General features: G+C 39.8%; 1 protein-coding gene and 1 pseudogene across 1 annotated transcript in view; both read right to left on the reverse strand.

Moving 5' to 3' along the window:
• LONP2 (lon peptidase 2, peroxisomal) overlaps nt 1-20311 on the reverse strand; it is a 115780-nt gene that overhangs the window by 10845 nt on the left and 84624 nt on the right. The window contains exon 12 of the mRNA XM_020985117.2: nt 5046-5188. Within this exon, the coding sequence (XP_020840776.1) occupies nt 5046-5188 (143 nt within the window). The remainder of the gene's footprint in view (nt 1-5045; nt 5189-20311) is intronic.
• Nucleotides 12789-15572, reverse strand: LOC144455633 (protein disulfide-isomerase A3 pseudogene; annotated as a pseudogene).

Consider the following 20311-nt stretch of genomic DNA (forward strand, 5'->3'; position numbering starts at 1 on the left):
TCCTCCTGAATCCAAGGCCAGTGCTCTATCCACTGCGCCACCTAGCAGCCCCTGGTTGTTTTTTTTTTAACAGACTCAAATGGCACAATCATAAACTGCTGAGACAACACTAGTTTTGTTGCCAGTCTGTACATAATACTCAATATTACTAAAATCACTCTTACATGTGTTTTGAGACAGCTGGATGTTTCTGTTGAAACCACAGGATCCGCTAAAGTAACCATATCACAAGATGGTAGAATATTGAATAATTGATAATCATGGCTTCACAAATGGTCAAGTTTTTTTTGGTTTGTTTTTGCACATGATTCACGATAGTGTACAAATGCAGCAGGATCCATTCTGTGTTCCAGTGACGGGCACTGGGCCAATCTATTATCATCACATTATTGTCACATAAATGCCTGTTGGATTGGATCATTAAGTCTATTAAGAAAATGTTTAAATGCGCAGAAATGTGTACAACATGCACAATCTAATAGACAACAACCATGAAAGACGGCTTTCAGTCAGACCAGTCACATGCCATCAGTGTTGTCTTGGATGAGTGACTGTGTTTGATCTACATAAGATAAGGGGTCTGTGTTTTTTTTTAACTATTCATTTTTATATAATAAAAAAACCTGATATATAACATTCTCAGGCTTACAAAGCACTCTTCTCAGAACAGCCCTCTGAGGTATCCCCCTTTTATAAATGAGGAAACTGAAGCAAAAGTCAAAGGACTTCAAAAAGGTTAAAAGACTTATTAGACAGGATCACAGGATTTAGAGCAAGAAGGAACTTAAAAATGATCTTGATCAATCCCCTTCTTTTACAGATGAAGAAACCAGGCCCTAAAGAAATTAAGTAAGTTGCATAAAGTTAGACAAGTAGTAGCATAGTTCCGAGGCAGTGCTCCTTATTAACGATCAGATACATTCTGGCAGGCATCAGAGCCAGGGCTGGAATAAATACTGAATAAGAACGGTTCCTTCTCTACAGTATCATTGTGCCCTTCCTAATTTCAGAAGCTGTGATTCTTGGGGACACTCCATATGGTTTATGCTCATTTCTTTAATAGCTTCCTTTGGTGTCACTGAAAGTTAAGTGACATAGATCCATCTTATTCACTCTTAAGTTTTCAAAATGTCATTGGCTATACTGGCTTGATGCTTTGACTTCTCTAAGAAAAGACTAAATGAAACCAAGGGATTATCCTTAAAAATAGTCTTTGTCTTTCTTCTCTTTTGCTGTATAATATACAGCCTAATGAGCATGGAGACCACAGGACAGGTTTCTTCATTTGCTTTTTAGACTTTATCGTAACCTTTAGAAAGATACTTCTTTGAAATTACCAAACCAACATCCCTTCTAAAGTTCTAAAACAGAAGCATCATCTATAAAATGACTTCCCATGCAATTATCAACAAAAGAGAAATTCTCTTTAGGTTAATCTACTGTTGGAGATAGGTTAATGCCAAAATTACAGCAGATTTTAAACTGAAAATAGGCTGTAATGGACCACCCACAAAAAAATGAACTTTACTGAATCTCCCACATAATGAATCAGGTATATTAAGACTACAGACAGCCAGGGCAGCTAGGTGGTGCAGTGCATAGAGCTCCAGTTTTGCAGTCAGGAGAACCTGAGTTCAAATGTGACCTCAGACACTTGACACTTACTAGCTGTGTGACCCTGGGCACGCTAAAAAAAAAAGACTACAGACAGGGGAAATTACTTCAAACTTTCCTTAAAATAGATACCAACAAAGTTGAAAGGGAGAGTTAATGCCTGATCTCTAACTATATCAGGTTGAAATTTAAGAGGCCTTCCAGGACCAAGCTGTGTCAACTGACACAATGTATTCTTTTAATCTACAAGGCAAAGAAAATAGGAGGATGAAATTTTTTATTTCAAAGTAAAATTATAATATTTTTTTGCATGAATTGATACACCTGGGTTAACTAGTGTTAACTCTCCTTTACAAAGTAGAGGTATTTTATACTTCTAACAAAAACTATACCAGCAGAGAGAGCATGTGTGTGTGTGTGTGTGTATCTGTCTGTCTGTCTCCAGGGCAAGGGGTACAATTTAGGGGTTTGCTGGTGTCTCATTATGGCGTTGGATGATTTCTAAAATGTGAATACAATCAAGAAATGCAAGCAAAAATATAATACTGATGTTGGAGGGGCCAGAAAATCAGATACCACAACAGATGCTCCTGGATACAATGATTGGTTTTCTGAGACAGAAAACTGAAGAAATTTACGTGGGAAAAGCTAAAAATATTTATTTGTTGTTCTAGGCCTCTTTTATAACTGCCAACCATAGTAAGACATCTCCAAAGTCAGAGATGGAGCTATCTTTGTGTTGAAATTAACCTATATGGCACTCTCTCTAAACTCACATCACAGGTACACAAGTGTCAAGAACCCATCTGACCTTGATCATTTGGGAAATTCAACTTGACAAGAAGGTGGATGTGTGTGTGTGGGGAAGAGTATAGGGGTGAGGGTGGTCTAGCTCATGAATACATTAGATACCTTTAAAAGTACTCTTAGCTAGATAAGATGGATCCATGCAGCTAATTGTTATAAATTTCTCTTTGCTCAATCTTAGAGAGAAGGCATCATGTCTCTTTATATTCCTGGTAGCTACTGACAGTGCCTTGAATATATACACGAATTCAAGAAAAATCTGTGATTTCATTAGCATAGAGAAGAAACAGAAAGATCTGTGATTTCATTGGCATAGGGAAGAAACAATAACTGTCATTTATACAGCCCTTCAAGATTTTCAAAGTGTTCTAAATCTTTTCTCATTTAAGCCTCACAATGATTTGAGTGAGGTACCATGGTTATTATTCCCATCTTATAGATGAAGACAGCAAGTGATTTGCTCTAATAAAAGCCAGAGGCAGGATATGTACTCGGGTCTTCCTGACTTCACATCTAGCACTCTATCCTCTATGCCACATCCCCACTATGCCTTGCATATACAGTAGAAGTTTAGCACACATTTGACCAAATTTTTTGGAAAGCATTACACATGGTATTTTACCCTCCTGGCATCTTCCCCCTAAACCTAACTAATGGAGAAAGCAGGGAAGCAAGACTTAATATTTCAGCTTCCCAACCATAGCTTTTCTTACAACACCTTTGTAGAGAGTATAAGAAGTGTATCCTTTTTATATAGCGATGCGGAATCTTGAGATATGTAGAGCAATGAGAGGTGAATTTGGACTAATGGCCATTATTAATGATCAGACTACCTAGACAGTTTGGAGAAACCCCCAGAACATGACCTCTTCTGCAAGCTTGGGGAAGATTAAAAGTTATGTCTTCTGAGGCCTAAGCTGGTGAGCCCAAAGAGGAAATATGGAAAGGGTAATAAGGTTTTGTGGTATATTATCAAACTATCCTCCAGATTCATGTAAGTATAATAGGGCTGATTTGCACACAGAGCAAAAACTCCATATGCAAAGTGAAACAGAATTCCTTCATCGGGCATTATTTAGAACTGTTAAACTGTGCTTGTAAAATTTCTAATCTATTCCCCTTTGGTTTTTTTCTTTGTCACAGCTCCAAGAGTTCCAGACTGCCTCCAAAAATAATACCAATAAAAAAGTCTGGAGGAAGTTTAAAGTGTATGTCCACCCTACAATCGTGGATTAGAGCTGGTGGTGCCAAGGTCATCTAGTTTAATTCCTTCATCTAAACCAGGGAAGTGACTGATGGCCTGAGGCCACAGGGAGGACAGTGGCAAAGCCTAGGATTCAAACTCAGGGCCTCTGACTCCAAATCCAGTGGTCTTTCCACTCTTCCACATTAGTAATATAGACTATTCTTGTGTCAGCAAACTGCTGGAATGTACTTTTGCTGGAATTAAATTGATTAAATGGATTAAAGTGGTCCCACTGACATTGCAGAGTCACCATTTTTAGGGCTTTATAATCTTTCACAGCAAGAAAGCAGAATTTCCTAAGGTAAGAAGCTCAATGCCCAGAACCTCAAGGTTTTAGCTTTGCTTACATGTTCAAGTTGATTATATTATCTTAAGGCCTTAAAAACTCTGAAGAGACCCTACTTCAGAGGCACTATACGTCCCAAAAGCAGCCCCAAATGATTCTGACAGATTCTTCACACCTATTGCCCAAGACAATAATCTTTATTTATGAACTGAAAACTCTATAGAAATATAAACTCATTTCCATAAAAGGGAGCATGAGATAAGGTTACCCTATTCCTAGTGTGACCCTGATCAAACAATTTCCATTTGTAGTCAATCCAAATGTCCAATAAGAATTATTACTTTCTGCCACTCACCCTGTGTTGAAAGGTACCTTCATGTCATAAATGAGGTGATGGCTGCATTGTACTTCTGAATAAAAACGTGCCCAAAAAAACTCTAATATTAACACTTTTCCCTGAAAAGTGTTCCTAGTGGTTTAGCTAAATACAAAAACAGAATAAAATGTATCTACCTCAGTCACAAATACCTATTTCAAGCAACTTCCTCAAGTTCTCATCCCCTTTCCAGCTTTGCCATGGTCTGGGAGTTCATGGGGTATGAAGTCTGTGTGATGCAGGAAGGAAAGGCAATGGGTGGAGACATATACACTAGCTTGAGCTGAAAGGAAACAAGAACAATAGAAGAACAGTCTCCTGAAAGATGGAATTGAGGACTGAATGGGCAGTGATCTCTGGTGCTCATTTTCAAGCAATTCTCTTGTACTAGCTTTTCCCTCAATCCTAAGAAATCCTCCATTTAAAGCAAATACTAAGAATAAAGATGTGCAAAAAGGGAGACCTGTTACACTGGGGAAAGTTTGTAGTTTTCCTCTCAAAGTGGAATTAGATGGTGGGGGCAAAAAGGCAATGCAGACTAGATTACAGTAAAGGAAGACTTTGATACCACTTTTGTGCTACATGGAAAACAGATCTTAACTATAAAAGAAACAAACCAGAAATGACTACTACCATCAATTCCACATCCAAATTTCAAAACAGGAAGCAATAGTTGGATTATACCATCTTAGGATAAATAGAGAAACAACAGTCACCTCCATTTCATACATTGGTGGCCCCAGGATATCTTTCAGTGCGTGGAAATCAATTAAGATAGGCATTTCAGGTGGCAGGGCCAGGTCAGGCGTGTCACTGATGGATTCAGGCTTTGCATGTTCCAGGAGTTGTTCTCTGCACCCTGGTAGAGTAAATTTAACAATTATAAAAGCTTCAAACAATGGAACATTTGCGGCACAGTTGAAGGAATGCTGGACTGGCAACCAGAAGGCCAGAGGTTTTCTTCTAGGTGGAATACTTGATAGCCATGTAACTCAAGGTAAATCGCTTGCCCTATCTACCTCATAGAGATGCTGAAAAGAAAGTCTTTGTGATCCTTAAAAGTACTAAATAAACATATTACATAAGTATTGTGCAATCTGCCTCATCTACCAACCTATCTGAAAAGACAAATCAGAAGCATATCAATTATTCTAAAATTAAACATTTCATCTTACTGATGTACTGAGGCAGAGAAATCAGTAGTCATTGTTAAAAATTAAAGCTCCATGTGTGATTGTGTATATGTGAACAAGCTTTCGAGAGTCCTTGGAGGGAGATAAAAGGTGATGAAGTTAAAGGCCAAATATGCAGAGGCTGAAATGCACCATTTTGATGATTTAGTAAAATCCACATCCTAAGGCCACTTGATCCCTTCTACTCTTGATTAAAGTGGGCAAAGCTTGATGAAGTCTTAACTTTGTTGGCAGGCAATCTCAATTTGGAAAGGGCAGTAACTATCAGATATTGTGCCTCTCTTATGAGTACACAGGTCAGCTGTGATGATATGATTTACCTTCCTGGAAGCCAAGGAAGAAGCCTAGTGGAATCCCTTAGAATAATGGGACGTTTCTTCCTTGTGTTTTCCCAATCTGACTAAACCCTAGATTGGCTAACTGCTGGGGAAAAGTACAGACTCATTAAACTATCCTAACAGGTATAATGGATGATGGATGGATAGACCACGGATGATGACAAAAAGATCTATCAAATGTTTTAAGGTTTACAGAATTTTACAATAGATTAATTTATTTGATTTTTCACCTCAAACTTTTGAGTACTCACTGAAATGATTTAAACCAACTTGCTTATGGTCACATTAAATATTAGAAGCAGGATTCACACCTGGGGGCAGCTAGGCAGATAGACTACTAGGCCTGCCATCAGGAAGATGCATCTTTCTGAGTTCAAATCTGGCCTTAGACACTAACCTTGGGCAAGTCACCTAACCCTGCTTGCCTCAGTTTCCTCATCTGTAAAATGAAGCTGGAGAAGGAAATGGCAAACCACTCCAATCATGAAGAGTCAGACATAACTGAAAAAAACAACAAAAAGTTCAAACCCAGGCTTCTTTCAAATTTTACAAACCTAGAGCTCTTTCTACTACATATAATGTTGCTTTCCTGAGGAGTCCTATCTGAAACAGAAAAGGTCAGGGATGGGGGTGGGGGGGGAGAGGGGAAAGAAACTAACATTTATTAAATGCCTATTATGTGCTAGGCACTTGCTAAGTTCTTCACAAGTATTCTCATCTGATCTGCACATCAACACTGTGAGGCAGTTGCCATAATTATTTCCATGTTGCAGTTGAGGGGACTGAGGAAGACAGGGTCACACATTTATTTAAAAAGTGTCTGAGGCTAGTTTTGAACTTAAGTCTTCCTGATTCTAGGCTCTATCTATGACACCACCTAACTATGGAAGGAAGCAAGGAAGGAAGGAAAGAAGAGAGGGAAGAAAGGAGAGTAGGAAGGAGGGAGGGAGACATTTGTGGCCAAGAAATCTAGCAGAAAGGATCAGGAGTGAAGGGGGGAAAGGGACAGAAAGAGGTGCAAAGGGCAGAAAATGTTCACCATTCATTCTATTTCTTAAGGTTTTCTTAACCATTCTTCTAGTCATTATTGTTCTATGAGGCTATGGGTTTACTGGTCCTTTTGGAATTGTGCACTCTTGATTTTATGACTTCCTCTTGTCTTTCCCCACACAATCCCTTCCTTTTTATTTTTCTTATTTTTCCTTGGGAGCAAAGACCCAATCTTCTTCATCTTTTTTTCCCCCCTTTTTTTAGTACCTAGCACAGAACCTTGAAAACTGTACATTTAAAGTCTGCTGGATTAACGTCATTCCCCCCTCCCCCCAGTAAACAATGTTTTATTAGCAGATTTTTTTAATATTACAAATTTAGATGCGCTCTTAAAGTATGTACACAGAATATCAGAAAGCAATGCCTGATGGAAAATATTCTGTCATTTCCAAAACAATGTCGGTCCTATCATCTTTTGGAAATGATTATTTTATACTTGATTGTTATATAATTACAAAACCGGTTGGGGAAATTTAGTGGCCATCTAGTTCAACCAGCAGCTGCAAAGATTCCCCTTTTGCTACAGCATTTTGGATGCCAGTGACTGTCTTCTGTAGTGGCAGGATGAAGGAGAAATGAGAGGGTTTTCAAGCAGATCTAGTCAGAGAAGCTTCTAGGAGTGCCCTCAAGTCTGGGCCTTGAAATAAGGAAATTGGGTGTTGGGGCATGCATAAGTCAGCAATCTTTCAGAAGAGGACCGTAAAGGCAGCTTTTGCCAGAAAGAGGTATGCACCTTTTTGGGATTTTCACACTAAGTTTTTTATTGCACTATTTTTACTGCCCTCCTTGAGTTTGCCCAAGTCAAAGTTAGCTGCCCAATGCAAGGTATAGACCTGTGGTTTGTAAAGTAAGTCCACCTGGCACTTAAAAGAATTTCTTCTTCCACAGTCCTTCCTAGATGTTAGGGGCCAACTTTCTCTGAGGTGAAGGAAGTGGAGATTTTCAAACAGATGCAGTTTTGAAAGTTCCCTCTGGTTCTAGTAGTACCAAGGAGACCATGGCTTCTTACCCTGCCTACTCAGGGCACTCTCCTTTCCAGAGGGACAGGTTGGGAGGGAGCTTTCTGGAGCCAGGAGGTACATGTCCCCCAGGCGTCAATGGACAGTGGGAAGGAGGAAGGGTTTACACACATGGGGGCTAATCTCGCCTCCACTAGAATTCTTTTTTTTTTTAAAGGCAATTGGGGTTAAGTGACTTGCCCAGGGTCACACAGCTAGTAAGTGCCAAGTGGTTTGTCTGAGGCCAGATTTGAACTCAGGTCCTCCTGACTTCAGAGCCAGTGCTCTATCCACTGCGCCACCTAGCTGCCCCCCTCCACTAGAATTCTCCCCAGATTTACTCGAGTTGTTCTTTGTCTACCAACAACACAACCAGTTGAGCCCTGTTCAATTCAATTCAACAAGCCCTCTACCTAGCACTGGAAGTCCTGAAGGCATCTGCTGTCCTCTTCTGTATTTCCAGCACATTCTTGGCCTGTGTTTACTAGTTGTTCTGAATCATTATGAGGGGCAACGAGGGGGGAGGCCCTGAAGGGGCCCTCTGAGATGAGGTCTAGAATACAGCTTGGGAGTTCTTTTGATGCCTGCAAAAGATCTAGGAAACTAGGAAAGTTGCAGGGATGGAGGTGGCCTGTACAGCAAGATTCCTGCCATCATGGTGATTCTCAGCCAGCTGCACAGGCCTCCAGTCTCTCATGCCTGACCTGGAAGGGCTTCTGGAGGTCCTGGGCTGAGTAGCTGACTGACGGTCCTGAAGCCAGCAGGGAAGCAAGAGCACGGCAGGGATGGAAGTGGATGAGGAAGGAAGATGATTCACTTCATTCTTATAGAGATATATATATATTATCTATTCACCTAAATTTATTTGGGATTGAAAGCTCAGATTTGGAGACACCCTGAGACGTTACTAAGCTATGAGTTATTATCCTGTATGTTTTAAGTTGGGTGGGAGGGGGGGCTTCCCAGGTTTCCTGCCTGCTCTATGTCTTTTTTTCCCCCATCAATGCTAAGATGGAATCATGATGGAAAATATATAATTTAACATATGCCCCATTAAAGTTAAAGCCTTTGCTCTACTAAGTCTCCTCCATCCATTTGGAGTAACAGCTGACATTTATAGTACTTTAAGGTTTATAAAATGTTTTACATATACTTCCTTCTTGATTTCTAAGTAGCCTGCAAAGTTTAAATCTCTATATAAACGTTAGCTAAATAATCTAGACATGTTATGTGCTCCTACTTTGTGGATATTTTCCAAAGAGATGGCATACCTATAATATCTTCCCCTGTCTTTAAACTGAATCATCCCTTCAGGCCTAGTTAAAATCCCACCCCGTCTATCCCTTATGGAAGCACATCACACTAGTCTTTTCCCTGCTTCAACAAGCATTTCAATCAATAAGCATTTATTAAATATTTACTATGTGCCAGGCACTGCTAAGCACAGAATCTTCTTGCTCTCCCACAGTACTTTGTGTCTGTCATGTAAGACCTGGCACTTAATTATTTGTTTTATTGTCTTCTAATTGTTATGCTCAGTTGCCCAGCTAACTAGACTATATGCTCATTAAGGGCAGGGGCTGTAGTGCAGACATTTCACCTTATGTTGCTATTTTTCAAAGTCCTAGACCTGCCTCTTCTATCTAGTATCTGTGTGACCTTTGAAAATATGAGCCTAAGTGTCCTCACCTGGAAAATAAAGATACCAGTACCTATCCTATTTATCACACAGTGCTGGATAAAAGCGTCTGTAAGTATGAAAGAACTTTGAAAACCATATGACAATACAATTTAGGGGTTAAATGTGTTATCTCCTTGGAAAAGATCCACAAGGGGGGAGGGATGTCTAGGTTATTAATAATAGTAGCTAACACCTACATAAAACTTTAAAGTTTGGAAACTACTAGGATGCATTTTATCACTTGAAATTCATAGCAACTCTTCAAGATGGGTTATACAGGTAACATCCCCATTTTACAGTTGAGGAAACTGAAGGTTAGAGGTTAAATAACTTGCTCATGTTCATAGAGCTAGTGAGTGCTGAGGGAAGGCTACGGACCCAGTCTTTTCCAACTCCAAGTCCTATTGTTTTGTTATTGTTCCTCTGAATTGCGTAGGAGGAACAGGAAAAGTTAATTTTGTTTATAATCTAACAGTGGCTGTGAAGGAGCTGTCACTGGTACTGGGTGTTCAAAGGAGATGGGAGAATCTTCCTGCCTACTAAGTGCTGTGGCTCCCACCATGGTCAATAAATAAGGACTGGATAAACTCTTTATTTGACCTTTGTGCACCAGGCAGATTTCTGGGTTACATGCTAAGGTATAACTTTGATTGATGGAGCAGGACTGAGGGAAAGCATGTGAGTATTTGTAGGGAGAAGTATCATCATTTAATTAAAATTAATTGCATAGAGAGAAAACTGCCACCTGTATAAAGTTTTTGTACCATGAAGCTGCAAGTGAAACAGGGTATTGAGGTTTCATATAATGTATTTAAGGGGCTGCAAGTGTTCCCTGTCTCTCGGGGTCTATGATTTGCTTCTTTGAGACCTAATTACTGTTGCCAGTCTGTATTACACTGTCACAGGAGGAAGTACTGCAGAATGGGTGAAAGCCAACCCACAATTATATAACAACAGTTTCAGGACATCCAATCCTTTGCTATGTGTAATGCTGAATTCGGCACAAGGCCTGAGAATTCATTTGGGCCAAGGGTAACAGGTCTGGGGGAGGGGAGAAGAAGCTACTTGTATAGTTGAGGCAACTAGCACTCATAATAGAAGAGCTGGCAATATGCCTTAGGCTATAGAAGCAGCAGCTGTGTTATGAAAAATTCAATAAAGTCCCAACTAATCTGCACTTCAAAACGGGATGCCATTAAAATACAAGCAAGAGACTCAATCTGTGATATAGTGCCAGGACCTCTGGAGAGAGAGCACAAGCCTGACAGAAGGCACAACGTGCAACCAGGGGTGAGAACAGGGAAGTACCAGATCTTAATGGGAATGAACATTTTGAGCCTTTAAAGAAGATCCTGTCATGTAATGAATGGTACCATTTAAGGGGCAAAAGAAATACTTGCCATTGGAGAAGAATATGTCTATAGTCACCTTAAAGACGCAGGCCCAAAGCAGTCAACCCTAAGGCAGAAGCCACTCTGCAGAGTCATGGCTGACAGGAAGGAAGAGGGATGTGGAAGGACCATTCTACCACAGCTCTTCATCTCTGTCAGTGTTTTTCATGTGTACAACTCTGTGTTGTACATACTCTACTGTGTCAGTATGTATCATAACATGAATAGTCAGTCAGATAGTCCAGGGAACTTTGATTTTGTTGGTACTGTCCAGCATTGCCACTGGAAAGAATGAATATATTCCAAATCTTGGACCTTCTCTACACTAAAAAGCCCACCCCTCCTATTGGAATAGTGTCGTATTACCTACTAAGTTCTTCTTGAGGGCTAAAAAGGAAGCACAGTAGAGGCATTGGGTTAATCACAGAGTTAGCAAACAAACAGAGAGGAAAATGCTGTGTCTGGTCTGAAGAAAATATGCATGGGAGCACTGCATAATTCTAGAGAAGAGAAGGCTACTGATGTGACATTAGCTGCTACCCTTCCCCCATCCCCAGAGGAATGAACAGTATGTCAAAATGCAGACTCCTCATGAAGCTTTCCCGCATAAAAAGGCATCAGTGGCTCCCTCAGCAAAGTACTTTTAAATAGCTCAGAGCAAAATTTAATACCTGTTGTTTAAAACAAAATAATTCTACAATTGTGCTTAAAAAAACTTGTTTTGGGGTTTTTTTGGGGGGTGGGGGTGGAATGTTGACTAGCATGAAGCAAGTCAGTATATAAGAGTTTTGAATTTTGGGTCTACCTACAACTGACGCACTCTTTGGCCTTGAGCAAAATCACTTACCCTCTATGCATCTGGGTTTCTTCATCTGTGTGCTGGGATAATTAACACTGATCTCAGGGGGTTGCTGGGAGAGTTAAATAATGTTTGTATGGTGCTTTAATATGAAGAAATGAAAAGCCCTGAATTATATCATTATATCACTTTTCAAAGTACCTTTCTAACAAGGCACCAAAATGAAATATAAACTCGTTACTATTCTATTTTCTCTCCAGTTCACTTCACCTAATGATCACAGTGTTCTTTTTTCATGATGCTCCCAACAGGTAATTCTGCATGAAACCTTACATGTTATTTACATATTGTTTTTGCCTTTTTCGGGGGGGGGTACTTTGGTACTGAGAAGAGTTCCTGGCACATAGTAAGCGCTTATAAATGATTGTTGACTGACTTGTCCAAAGTCACCTGAGGCAAAATTAGGATTCAAGGCTTATTTTTATATCCAGGGATATATTCAGAGGCTCCAAGGGCTAAGCCCTGGTGACAAGATGACAAACTACCAGGCCTGACAGAGCCTGTAGTGGTCCATACTTATGGACCAATAGGGGCAAATGACTAATTAGAACAAGGACTAGTAGCAAGAGCTATTAACAAATACAACACAAAGACTGAGGATCTCGTTCTACAAAGTATTAAGAGCAGGGAAACTTAAGCAATGGCCTACACAGATCGTGTGATAGTCACGGCAAAAAGACAAGTGACTTCTTTAAACTCGAAGTGCATGTCCTTTTAGAAGAGAAAGTAAAGCAACTTCAGAAATACCTCTCCACTCTTAAGGGGGAAAGGAGTGATTTTTTTAAAAGGAGGTTAATTTACTGTCATTGTTCCACACGTACAAAAAAGTGAGAAAATAACTCCCAATTCAACTCCCCCCATCTCCTCAATATTCTAACACAAATAATCCTCCTCTTACCCCTATCCCTCCCTCCCCCAAATCACATACAAATATCAACTGGTCCTGGTATTTCCATTATCAGTGCACCTAAGGAAACAGCTCAGAGAAAGTGAAACAGGATTCCAACGGCATCCCCGCTGTCTATTCAAACCCAGGCACTGGTAGCTCCATCCCTGGTAAAAGTCCTTATACCAAGTGGTCTGTTTGTGGCTGCTGCTTTAGAGATCTTCCTCTGCCTTCTTCTTTTTGGATTTTTCCTCCTGGATCACAGGAGGATTTAGTGCTTCTCTTTGCAGGTAGTTAATAAAGTCACTAATGTCATGGCCACCTTCACATTTCCATGGATTCTGCTTATTATTGGCTGGAGAGGAGGTGGTAGAGAAGCCTCTGACTTCATATGAAGAAGGCACATCACTGGATGTAGCAGCCATCTTTGCTGTGACAATACTAGGATCTTTGCTGAGCTTTTCTTTCAACTCTTTGCATGCAGGCTCCAGGTGTTTACAGTGATCACACCAGGGGGCATAAAATTCTATCAGAACATCTTTATCAGTAGTCATAATTTGATCAAAGTTCTCAGCTACCACTACCTTCACAGGTCCATCATTATCTTCTGGAACAGGCTCAGGATACCATCAAAGGAATTCTTCTGGAATTGCTCAAGAGCCTTCTCATCACAGGACAACTCTTGCGTAACACATTTCTTTCCTTTCATGGTTTTGACAGCAACAACGGGCATCTCTCCAAAGGTTCTTTCCAAGCCAAAGTCAGAAAGTTCATGGCTAAAAGTTTTGTGACCAGCAAAGGCCAAGTTGAGTTTCTGTTGAGCTTCCAGGAATTTGTGCACCACTTTCATTATTCTGCTTCTCCAGTAGTTGGACCCTTTAACATTCATCTCAGAATCTATGTCAGAGTAAGCCCTGGAGCAGGTCTTTGTTGTCGTCTGTCATGTGAGGGCAAATACCAAAAATGTTCTCCTGGATAAATTTTTAATTTTGCCACTGATTATCTTTTGCTTTGTGTATTGTATAGTGTTTTCCTAAAATCTGTTAGTCAGATGTGGAAGCCAGAACAAAGTGATACCCTTTCCATCAGGATCCTACTTCTTCACCAGGTCATCAACATTGGAGTGTGCAAGGTGGTAGGTTTCCCTCAAGTTTGTAGCTGTTTTTAGGAACTCTGAGAGAGATTCATTGAATAAGTCTTTGAAGAAATCCACCACAGAAGTAGCTTTTTCACTAATGAACTTCTCAAAATTTTCTGTACTCATGAGAAGAACTGAGACAGGTCCTGCCTCTTCTTCAGATGACTCAATTCCATCATTGACTCCATATTTATTACAGGTATTTGAGTTAGCAGCACAGTCAACCTTTGCTAAAGGAGCTATTCCTTTTAGCCTGGTTGCTGCAGCTTCATATTCTGGGGCAAGCCTCTTACAATGTCAACACCAGGGTGAGAAGAACTCCACTCGCATGAGGCTGGTGCTGCCCATATCACCTACGTGTCACTAGAAGTTGTCGTCCATGAGTTCCAGGAACAGTGCCAGACCTGAGAGCAGAGTAAGGTCGTGACACATGGCCATGGTGGTGAACAGGGTCAAGGCAGGAAAGAAATGGGGGAAGGGGGGTGGGTAGGACCAGTCCAGGTGTTGTCTCAGCAGTTCACATGTCAGGAGTGATGTTTAAAATGTGAAATAGACTTCAATGTTAAAACAAAAAGATAAAAAGGAAGTGAAGGGTTGGAAAGGAATTCTACTCAGTGTCAGGAGGCTAAAAAGTAGAAGAATGTGACAGAGAAAATAAAAGGGAAAACCACTGAATGTTTGGAATTAAGTAACAGAAGTGAGCTCTTCCCTAAGAGAAGAAGAAAACTGGACCTTATGAGAAGTGTTGCTTGATCTCCAAGAAATGATAATGTGGATCCACAGGTATCATCATATAAGGGATCATCCAGGAAAGATGACAGATGAAGAGATGAGCAGCGGAGGCGCTGAGGGGATAAAGAGAAGAAAGGCAGATTTGGAAACTCAACAGCAAGGTAAGGGGATTTTAACAGAGAACAATGGAGGTGGAATCAAGATGGTGAAAGGAGACTTTAGCAACTTCTCTTCAGCTTACCTAGAACCTTTTCCACACTGACATAAAAAGCATGCCAAATTGAATTCTGAGCAGGCAAGTCAAGACAAAGTCACACTGAGTCATTTTTTCCCAGCCCAGGGCAGATTAGGAGGACAGAAAGAGAGGTCTGCAGACACTGGAGTGGAGGCCAAGAACACAGTATTGCAGAAATGGCACTGGCTGTAGGGCAGCAATAGCACCCAGGAATATTAAGGGTACTAAAAACCTGGTTAGAAAGATATCCCAGGGGATCCCTGATCAGGGACCATCTGCAAGCTCTGTCATCCAGTTACCAGTTCTAGGTCACAGTTCCAGGGCAGGGAAGGAGCAGATACAGTTTTAAGGGAGAATGGGTCATACTTGGGTAAGTATCAATATAGACCAAGAAGGCAGGAACCAGACTTCTCTCTGGATCACAGAACTTTGGAAGCACCAAAACTTTACAGGCCCCCAGATCTATCCATGAAAAGTAGCAGAAGGATGTAAAAGAGAGAACCTTAGGATGACTAGTTTTGGCACTCCCCCCATCCCCCGCTTTCTGGTGAGCTGAGCTTAACTGTAACACAAAGCCCAAAGTCAAGAAATAGGCTGGAAAAATGAGCAAACAACAACAAAAGAACCTGAACATAAAATGCTACTATGGTGACAGGGAAGCTCAAGAACAAACTCAGAAGAAGACAACTACTTAAAAATACCTACAAGCAAAGAAAATACTTATAGGACACAAGCCCAACAAGGATTCCTAGAAGTGCCAAAGAAAGAGATTTTAAAAAGAAAGAAAAAAAAAAGACTTAAAAATTCTAATAAGAGCAGTAGAGGAAAACTTGAGAAAAGGAATGAGAGATTTGCAAGAAAATTATAAAGAGGGTCAACAGCTTGGCAACAGAGGCACAAAAAACTGAAGAAAATAACTTTAAAAATCAGACTAGACTAAATGGTTAAAAAAAATTTTTAAAGAGGTAAAAAAAATTAGTAAAAAAAAACATCCTTAAAAATTAGAATTGATCAAATGGAAGCTAATGACCCCATGAAACATCAAGAAACAATAAAACAAAGTTAAAAGACTGAAAAAAATAGAAGAAAATGCGAAAAATCTCATCAGAAAAACAACTCTTAGAAAATAGGTTGAATAGAATTAATTTAAAAATTGTTAAACTACCAGAAAGCTGTGAACAAAAAAAGTGCTTAGAGATCATATTTCAAGAACTTATAAAGAAAAACTGTCCAGATATCTTAGAATCAGAGGGCAAAACAGAAATTTAGAGAATCCACCAGTTGTCTGGTGAAATGAAATGAAAACTCCCAGGAATATTACAGTCAAAATCTGGAACTCCCAGGTAGAGGAGAAAATACTGAAAGCATCCAGAAAGAAATAATTCAAATACTGTGAAGCCACAGTCAGGCTCACACAAGATTTAGCAGTAAGCACCATGAAAGAGAAAAGGTCTTAGAATATGATATTCTGGAAAGCAAAGGACCTAAGATTACAACCAAGTATAACCTACCTAGCAAAACTGAATACAATCCTACAGGGGAAAAAAATAGACATTTAAATAAATACAGGATATTTCAACATTCCTGATAAAAAGACCAGAGCTGAACAGAAAATCTGACATTCAAACACAAGACTCAAGAGAAGCATAAAAAAGTAAATTTGAGTAAGAAATCATAAGAGACTAAAAACAAGTTAAACTCTACATTCCTATATGAGAAGATATGCATGTAACCCCTAAAAACTTTACCATCACTAGGGCAGCAAGATGGAGTCTACTTAGAGGGTATGAGTATGAGTCTATTATGTTAGGATGATCTCCAAAGATAAATAGAAGGGCAAGAAAGAGGGATGCACCAGGAGAAGGGGGAAGGGAGAGGAAGAATGGGGAAAATTTTCTCACCTTAATGAGGCACATGAAGTAGAGTTTATACAATTAAGAGAAGAATGGGAGGAACAGGCAATGCTTGAATTTCACTCATCTGAACTGGTTTAAGGAGGGAAGAATTTACATACCCACACAATTGGGTTCTCTGGTTCTAACAGTCATGATCTCAGACAAAGAAAAAGCCAAAATAGATCTAATTAAAAGAGATAATAATGGAAGTTACACTTTGCTAAAAGGTACCACAGACAATGAAGTAACATCAATACTAAATATATGTGAACCAAATGGCATAGCATCAAAATTCTTGAAGGAAAAGTTAAATGAGTTATAGGAGGAAATGAATATTAAAACTATAATGGGGGGAGGGAGAGACTCAATTTAGTTTCAGGGTGTGACACATTTTGGGAATGACCTTGACAAGCTAGAGATCATCCAGAGCAGTGCACCCAGAATGGTGAAAGGCCTTAAATTCACACCATATGAGGACCGGGTGAAAACACTTGGGCTATTTAAACCTGGAGAAGAGAAGACTCAGAAGTATTTAAGGGAAAGGCTATCATACAGAAGAGGTATTAAGACTCATTCTAAAAGGCCCTAAGAGCAGAATTAGGAATGAATGGGTGGATGTTGCAAATAGGCAAATATAGGTTGACATAAGGAGAAATTTCTTTAAAATTAGAGCTATCCAATAGATATGCTGTGCAGGTCTGCTTTATGCAAATCCTTCAGCAAAACTGACTCAAAGTTTCCTCAAGGCAGGCCTGAACAACATGCTGTCCGCTGGCCGTATGCAATGCAGGCCTATCTTACACTGTAACACAGAGGAGCACGCAATTAAAATGTTAAAATAGGACTTTTTAACCCATGACCATATTCTTAATGCCAGAAAATTCTGTTCTCACAGACATGCATTTTTTTTTGTAATTTCAACATGCTTTGAAAGCTGAACGCCACCTTAGATGGGAATACACAGGGAGCACAAGTTTGCAATCTTGCTGAGGGTGCACAATTTTCAATAAATCAAATCATGACTAAGACTCTCAGAAATTTTTGCCATTTAGTCTAGCAGTGAACAATAAAAGCCAAAGGAACAAATATCCTTTTGCTCCCTTTATCAACCTAATGACAGTGTTGTTCATGGGCACAGAGAGACCTGAGTTCTTTCAGTTTCAACCAGATTTGGGGACAGAGGAAGAGAAAGTATGGATAAACAACAACAGCGGAGTATTGCCCCAAGAGTTAGCTACATGTGTGGGAGGCAGGGCCAGGTTCTGTACTGGTTCTCTAGCTGCAGCAGGCACGGCCTCATGGAGTTACCACAGTGACCACGAGAGGAAATTGCAGCTACAAACTCCTCAGAGAGAAGGATTAAGTTTTTCCTCTAAGCAGCTATTGCACAGGAAATGGTCAAATGTAATTTTCCACCCATTTTCCCTTTGCCACAAGAGCATAGTTTAAAATCAAATCAGGTCTGAGAGCAGAAGAATCACTTGGAAAATAAAAAATGCAGGACACTGCTTAAAGTTATATGGGGAAAAAGTGTAGTAGTAGTGTCATGTGCTCTGGAGGAAAGGGTGTAGTGGTTTAGTGTCTCTTGGCAGGGGAGATGAAACTTTAGGGAAAACTGGACAGAGACAGCAGACAAATAAAAATAAGCCTTATGACAATATCTGGTCTTTTTTCCCCAGTAAGAATGTAAACCCACCTCATTAGAGATTCCTTTTTCTTATAGTACCCTAACAAAACTTTTTTTTTTTAGAAAATAGGAATTTGTGTCTTCATTGAGTGATTACATGCTAATTTCTCTCATTTTCTCCTACAATTCTCATGAACATTTATAAAGATCCAACTCCAGCTGTCATTTTCTAGACCAGAAATAGATTTAAAACTAATGCCTTTGGCATGAGAGTAAGAGGTGTTTTTCCCTCTAGGCCAGGAAAAAGAACATGCACCAAGGTGAGGAAAGACCAGCATGATGAGAGACCTTGCCAAAATCAAGTGAAGGAACTGGAATGCTGACGCTGTAGAAGAGAATACTTGGAGTGGGGGAGTAGGAGTGATGAGGAAATATGCTAGTCTGTCTTCAAATAAGTGAAGGGCTGACATATTAAAAGGGGATTAAATTTACTCTGCTTGGCCCAAGTTGGGATGAGAATCCAGTCTTCCCATCTCTTTCCATTAACTCCTTTGCCTACAGCAATCCTGGAAAAGTCATCTCAAGTCTAAGAGCTCTACATGGTAGGACCTACAACCTTGCTTATATTGTGTCTTCACTGACATCAAACTCTGTTGAATTTGACAGAAATGAAATTCCACTCTCCAATGAGATGTAAAATCCATGAAAACAGGGTGGAATAAAGTTGGATTATGTGATTATTATTTTTTCCTTTTGGTGTGAACCTGGGATTTCATCTGTATGGGAAACCAGTAGTGGGGAAGTTTCCTCTGCCAAGGTAAATTGGAAGGTGTTGTATAACATATGGTCTTAGAATAGCTGCTGAGGGTGCTAAGAGACTGAATGACTTGCCTAGCTTCAGGTAAGCCAGTATGTATCTGAGGTAGGACCTGAGTCAGAAGCCACCTATCTGGATTGTTTATACCATGGCCTTAATTTTGTCCAAGGGGGAAAAAAAGGAACAGTAAATATCAAAATATTATTTGCCCCAAGAGCACCATCACTATTTTTCTTTCAATGAAAATGAGTTACATTATGAAAGCTATTTATTACTACGCTGTTTAATTCATCTTGACATGAAGTACTCATTTTCCTTTGAAAACTGTATATGTTAAGCATGAAGACTGAGTTGTATTTCAGGGGTGACATGAAGTTTAGGAATCAGCTCTCTGACATATAAATACTTATGAGTTGCTCATGAGCAGCAGCCTATGAGGAAGAGAGTTCACATGAGAATCAATGAGTGGGAGTCACGTTGGCATCTCATCTCTATAGTGCGTGGGTACCCACACTATAGATGGATCCATAGTGCATCCAGCCTTGTTGACAGATGCAGCTTCGTCATAGCTGCTTATGTGATGTGGGAGAATGGTCTACATGAGTGTAGATCTGACAGGGACTAGGTTATTTTTTAGATGTCGTCAGTTTTGGAAAGAAGAGTAGATGCAAAAAGATTAGAAGTGGCTGTGTGTGTTTCTTAGACAGCAGAGAAATGATAGAAAGGTATGCCTTAAAAAGCTCAATTGTCAGAAAGCAAAGGCATAAAATAAACACAGGCAAAGAGTAACAAAATGATCCCTATCTGTAGGTGACATAATGGTTACTTAGAAAGTCCTAGAAAAAAATTAGCAAAGAAACTAAGTATTGGGATGCAAAATACAGCTCAACTGCCTATATGTGCAGTAAATCTGAAACACCTTCTGTTAGGAAAGCTGGAAAGGAAGGGATGTAGTTTAAAAAAAAAGGAAAAACCAAAGTTACTTCCAACTAGCCAATCTTTTCTGTCAGTTGCTAGTTTCCAGAAAACTGTCTTTTCAGGCAGAGGAAGTGTACTAAGTGCAACTGAGCCTCAGCTTACTGACAAACACTACCAAGATGATGGAGCCAATACATTTTCATTATAGTTTTTCAGGAAAGTGA

This window comes from Phascolarctos cinereus, unplaced genomic scaffold (assembly GCF_003287225.1).
Source record: "Phascolarctos cinereus isolate Bilbo 61053 unplaced genomic scaffold, phaCin_HiC Scaffold_2;HRSCAF=192, whole genome shotgun sequence".
NCBI classification, from domain to species: domain Eukaryota; kingdom Metazoa; phylum Chordata; class Mammalia; order Diprotodontia; family Phascolarctidae; genus Phascolarctos; species Phascolarctos cinereus.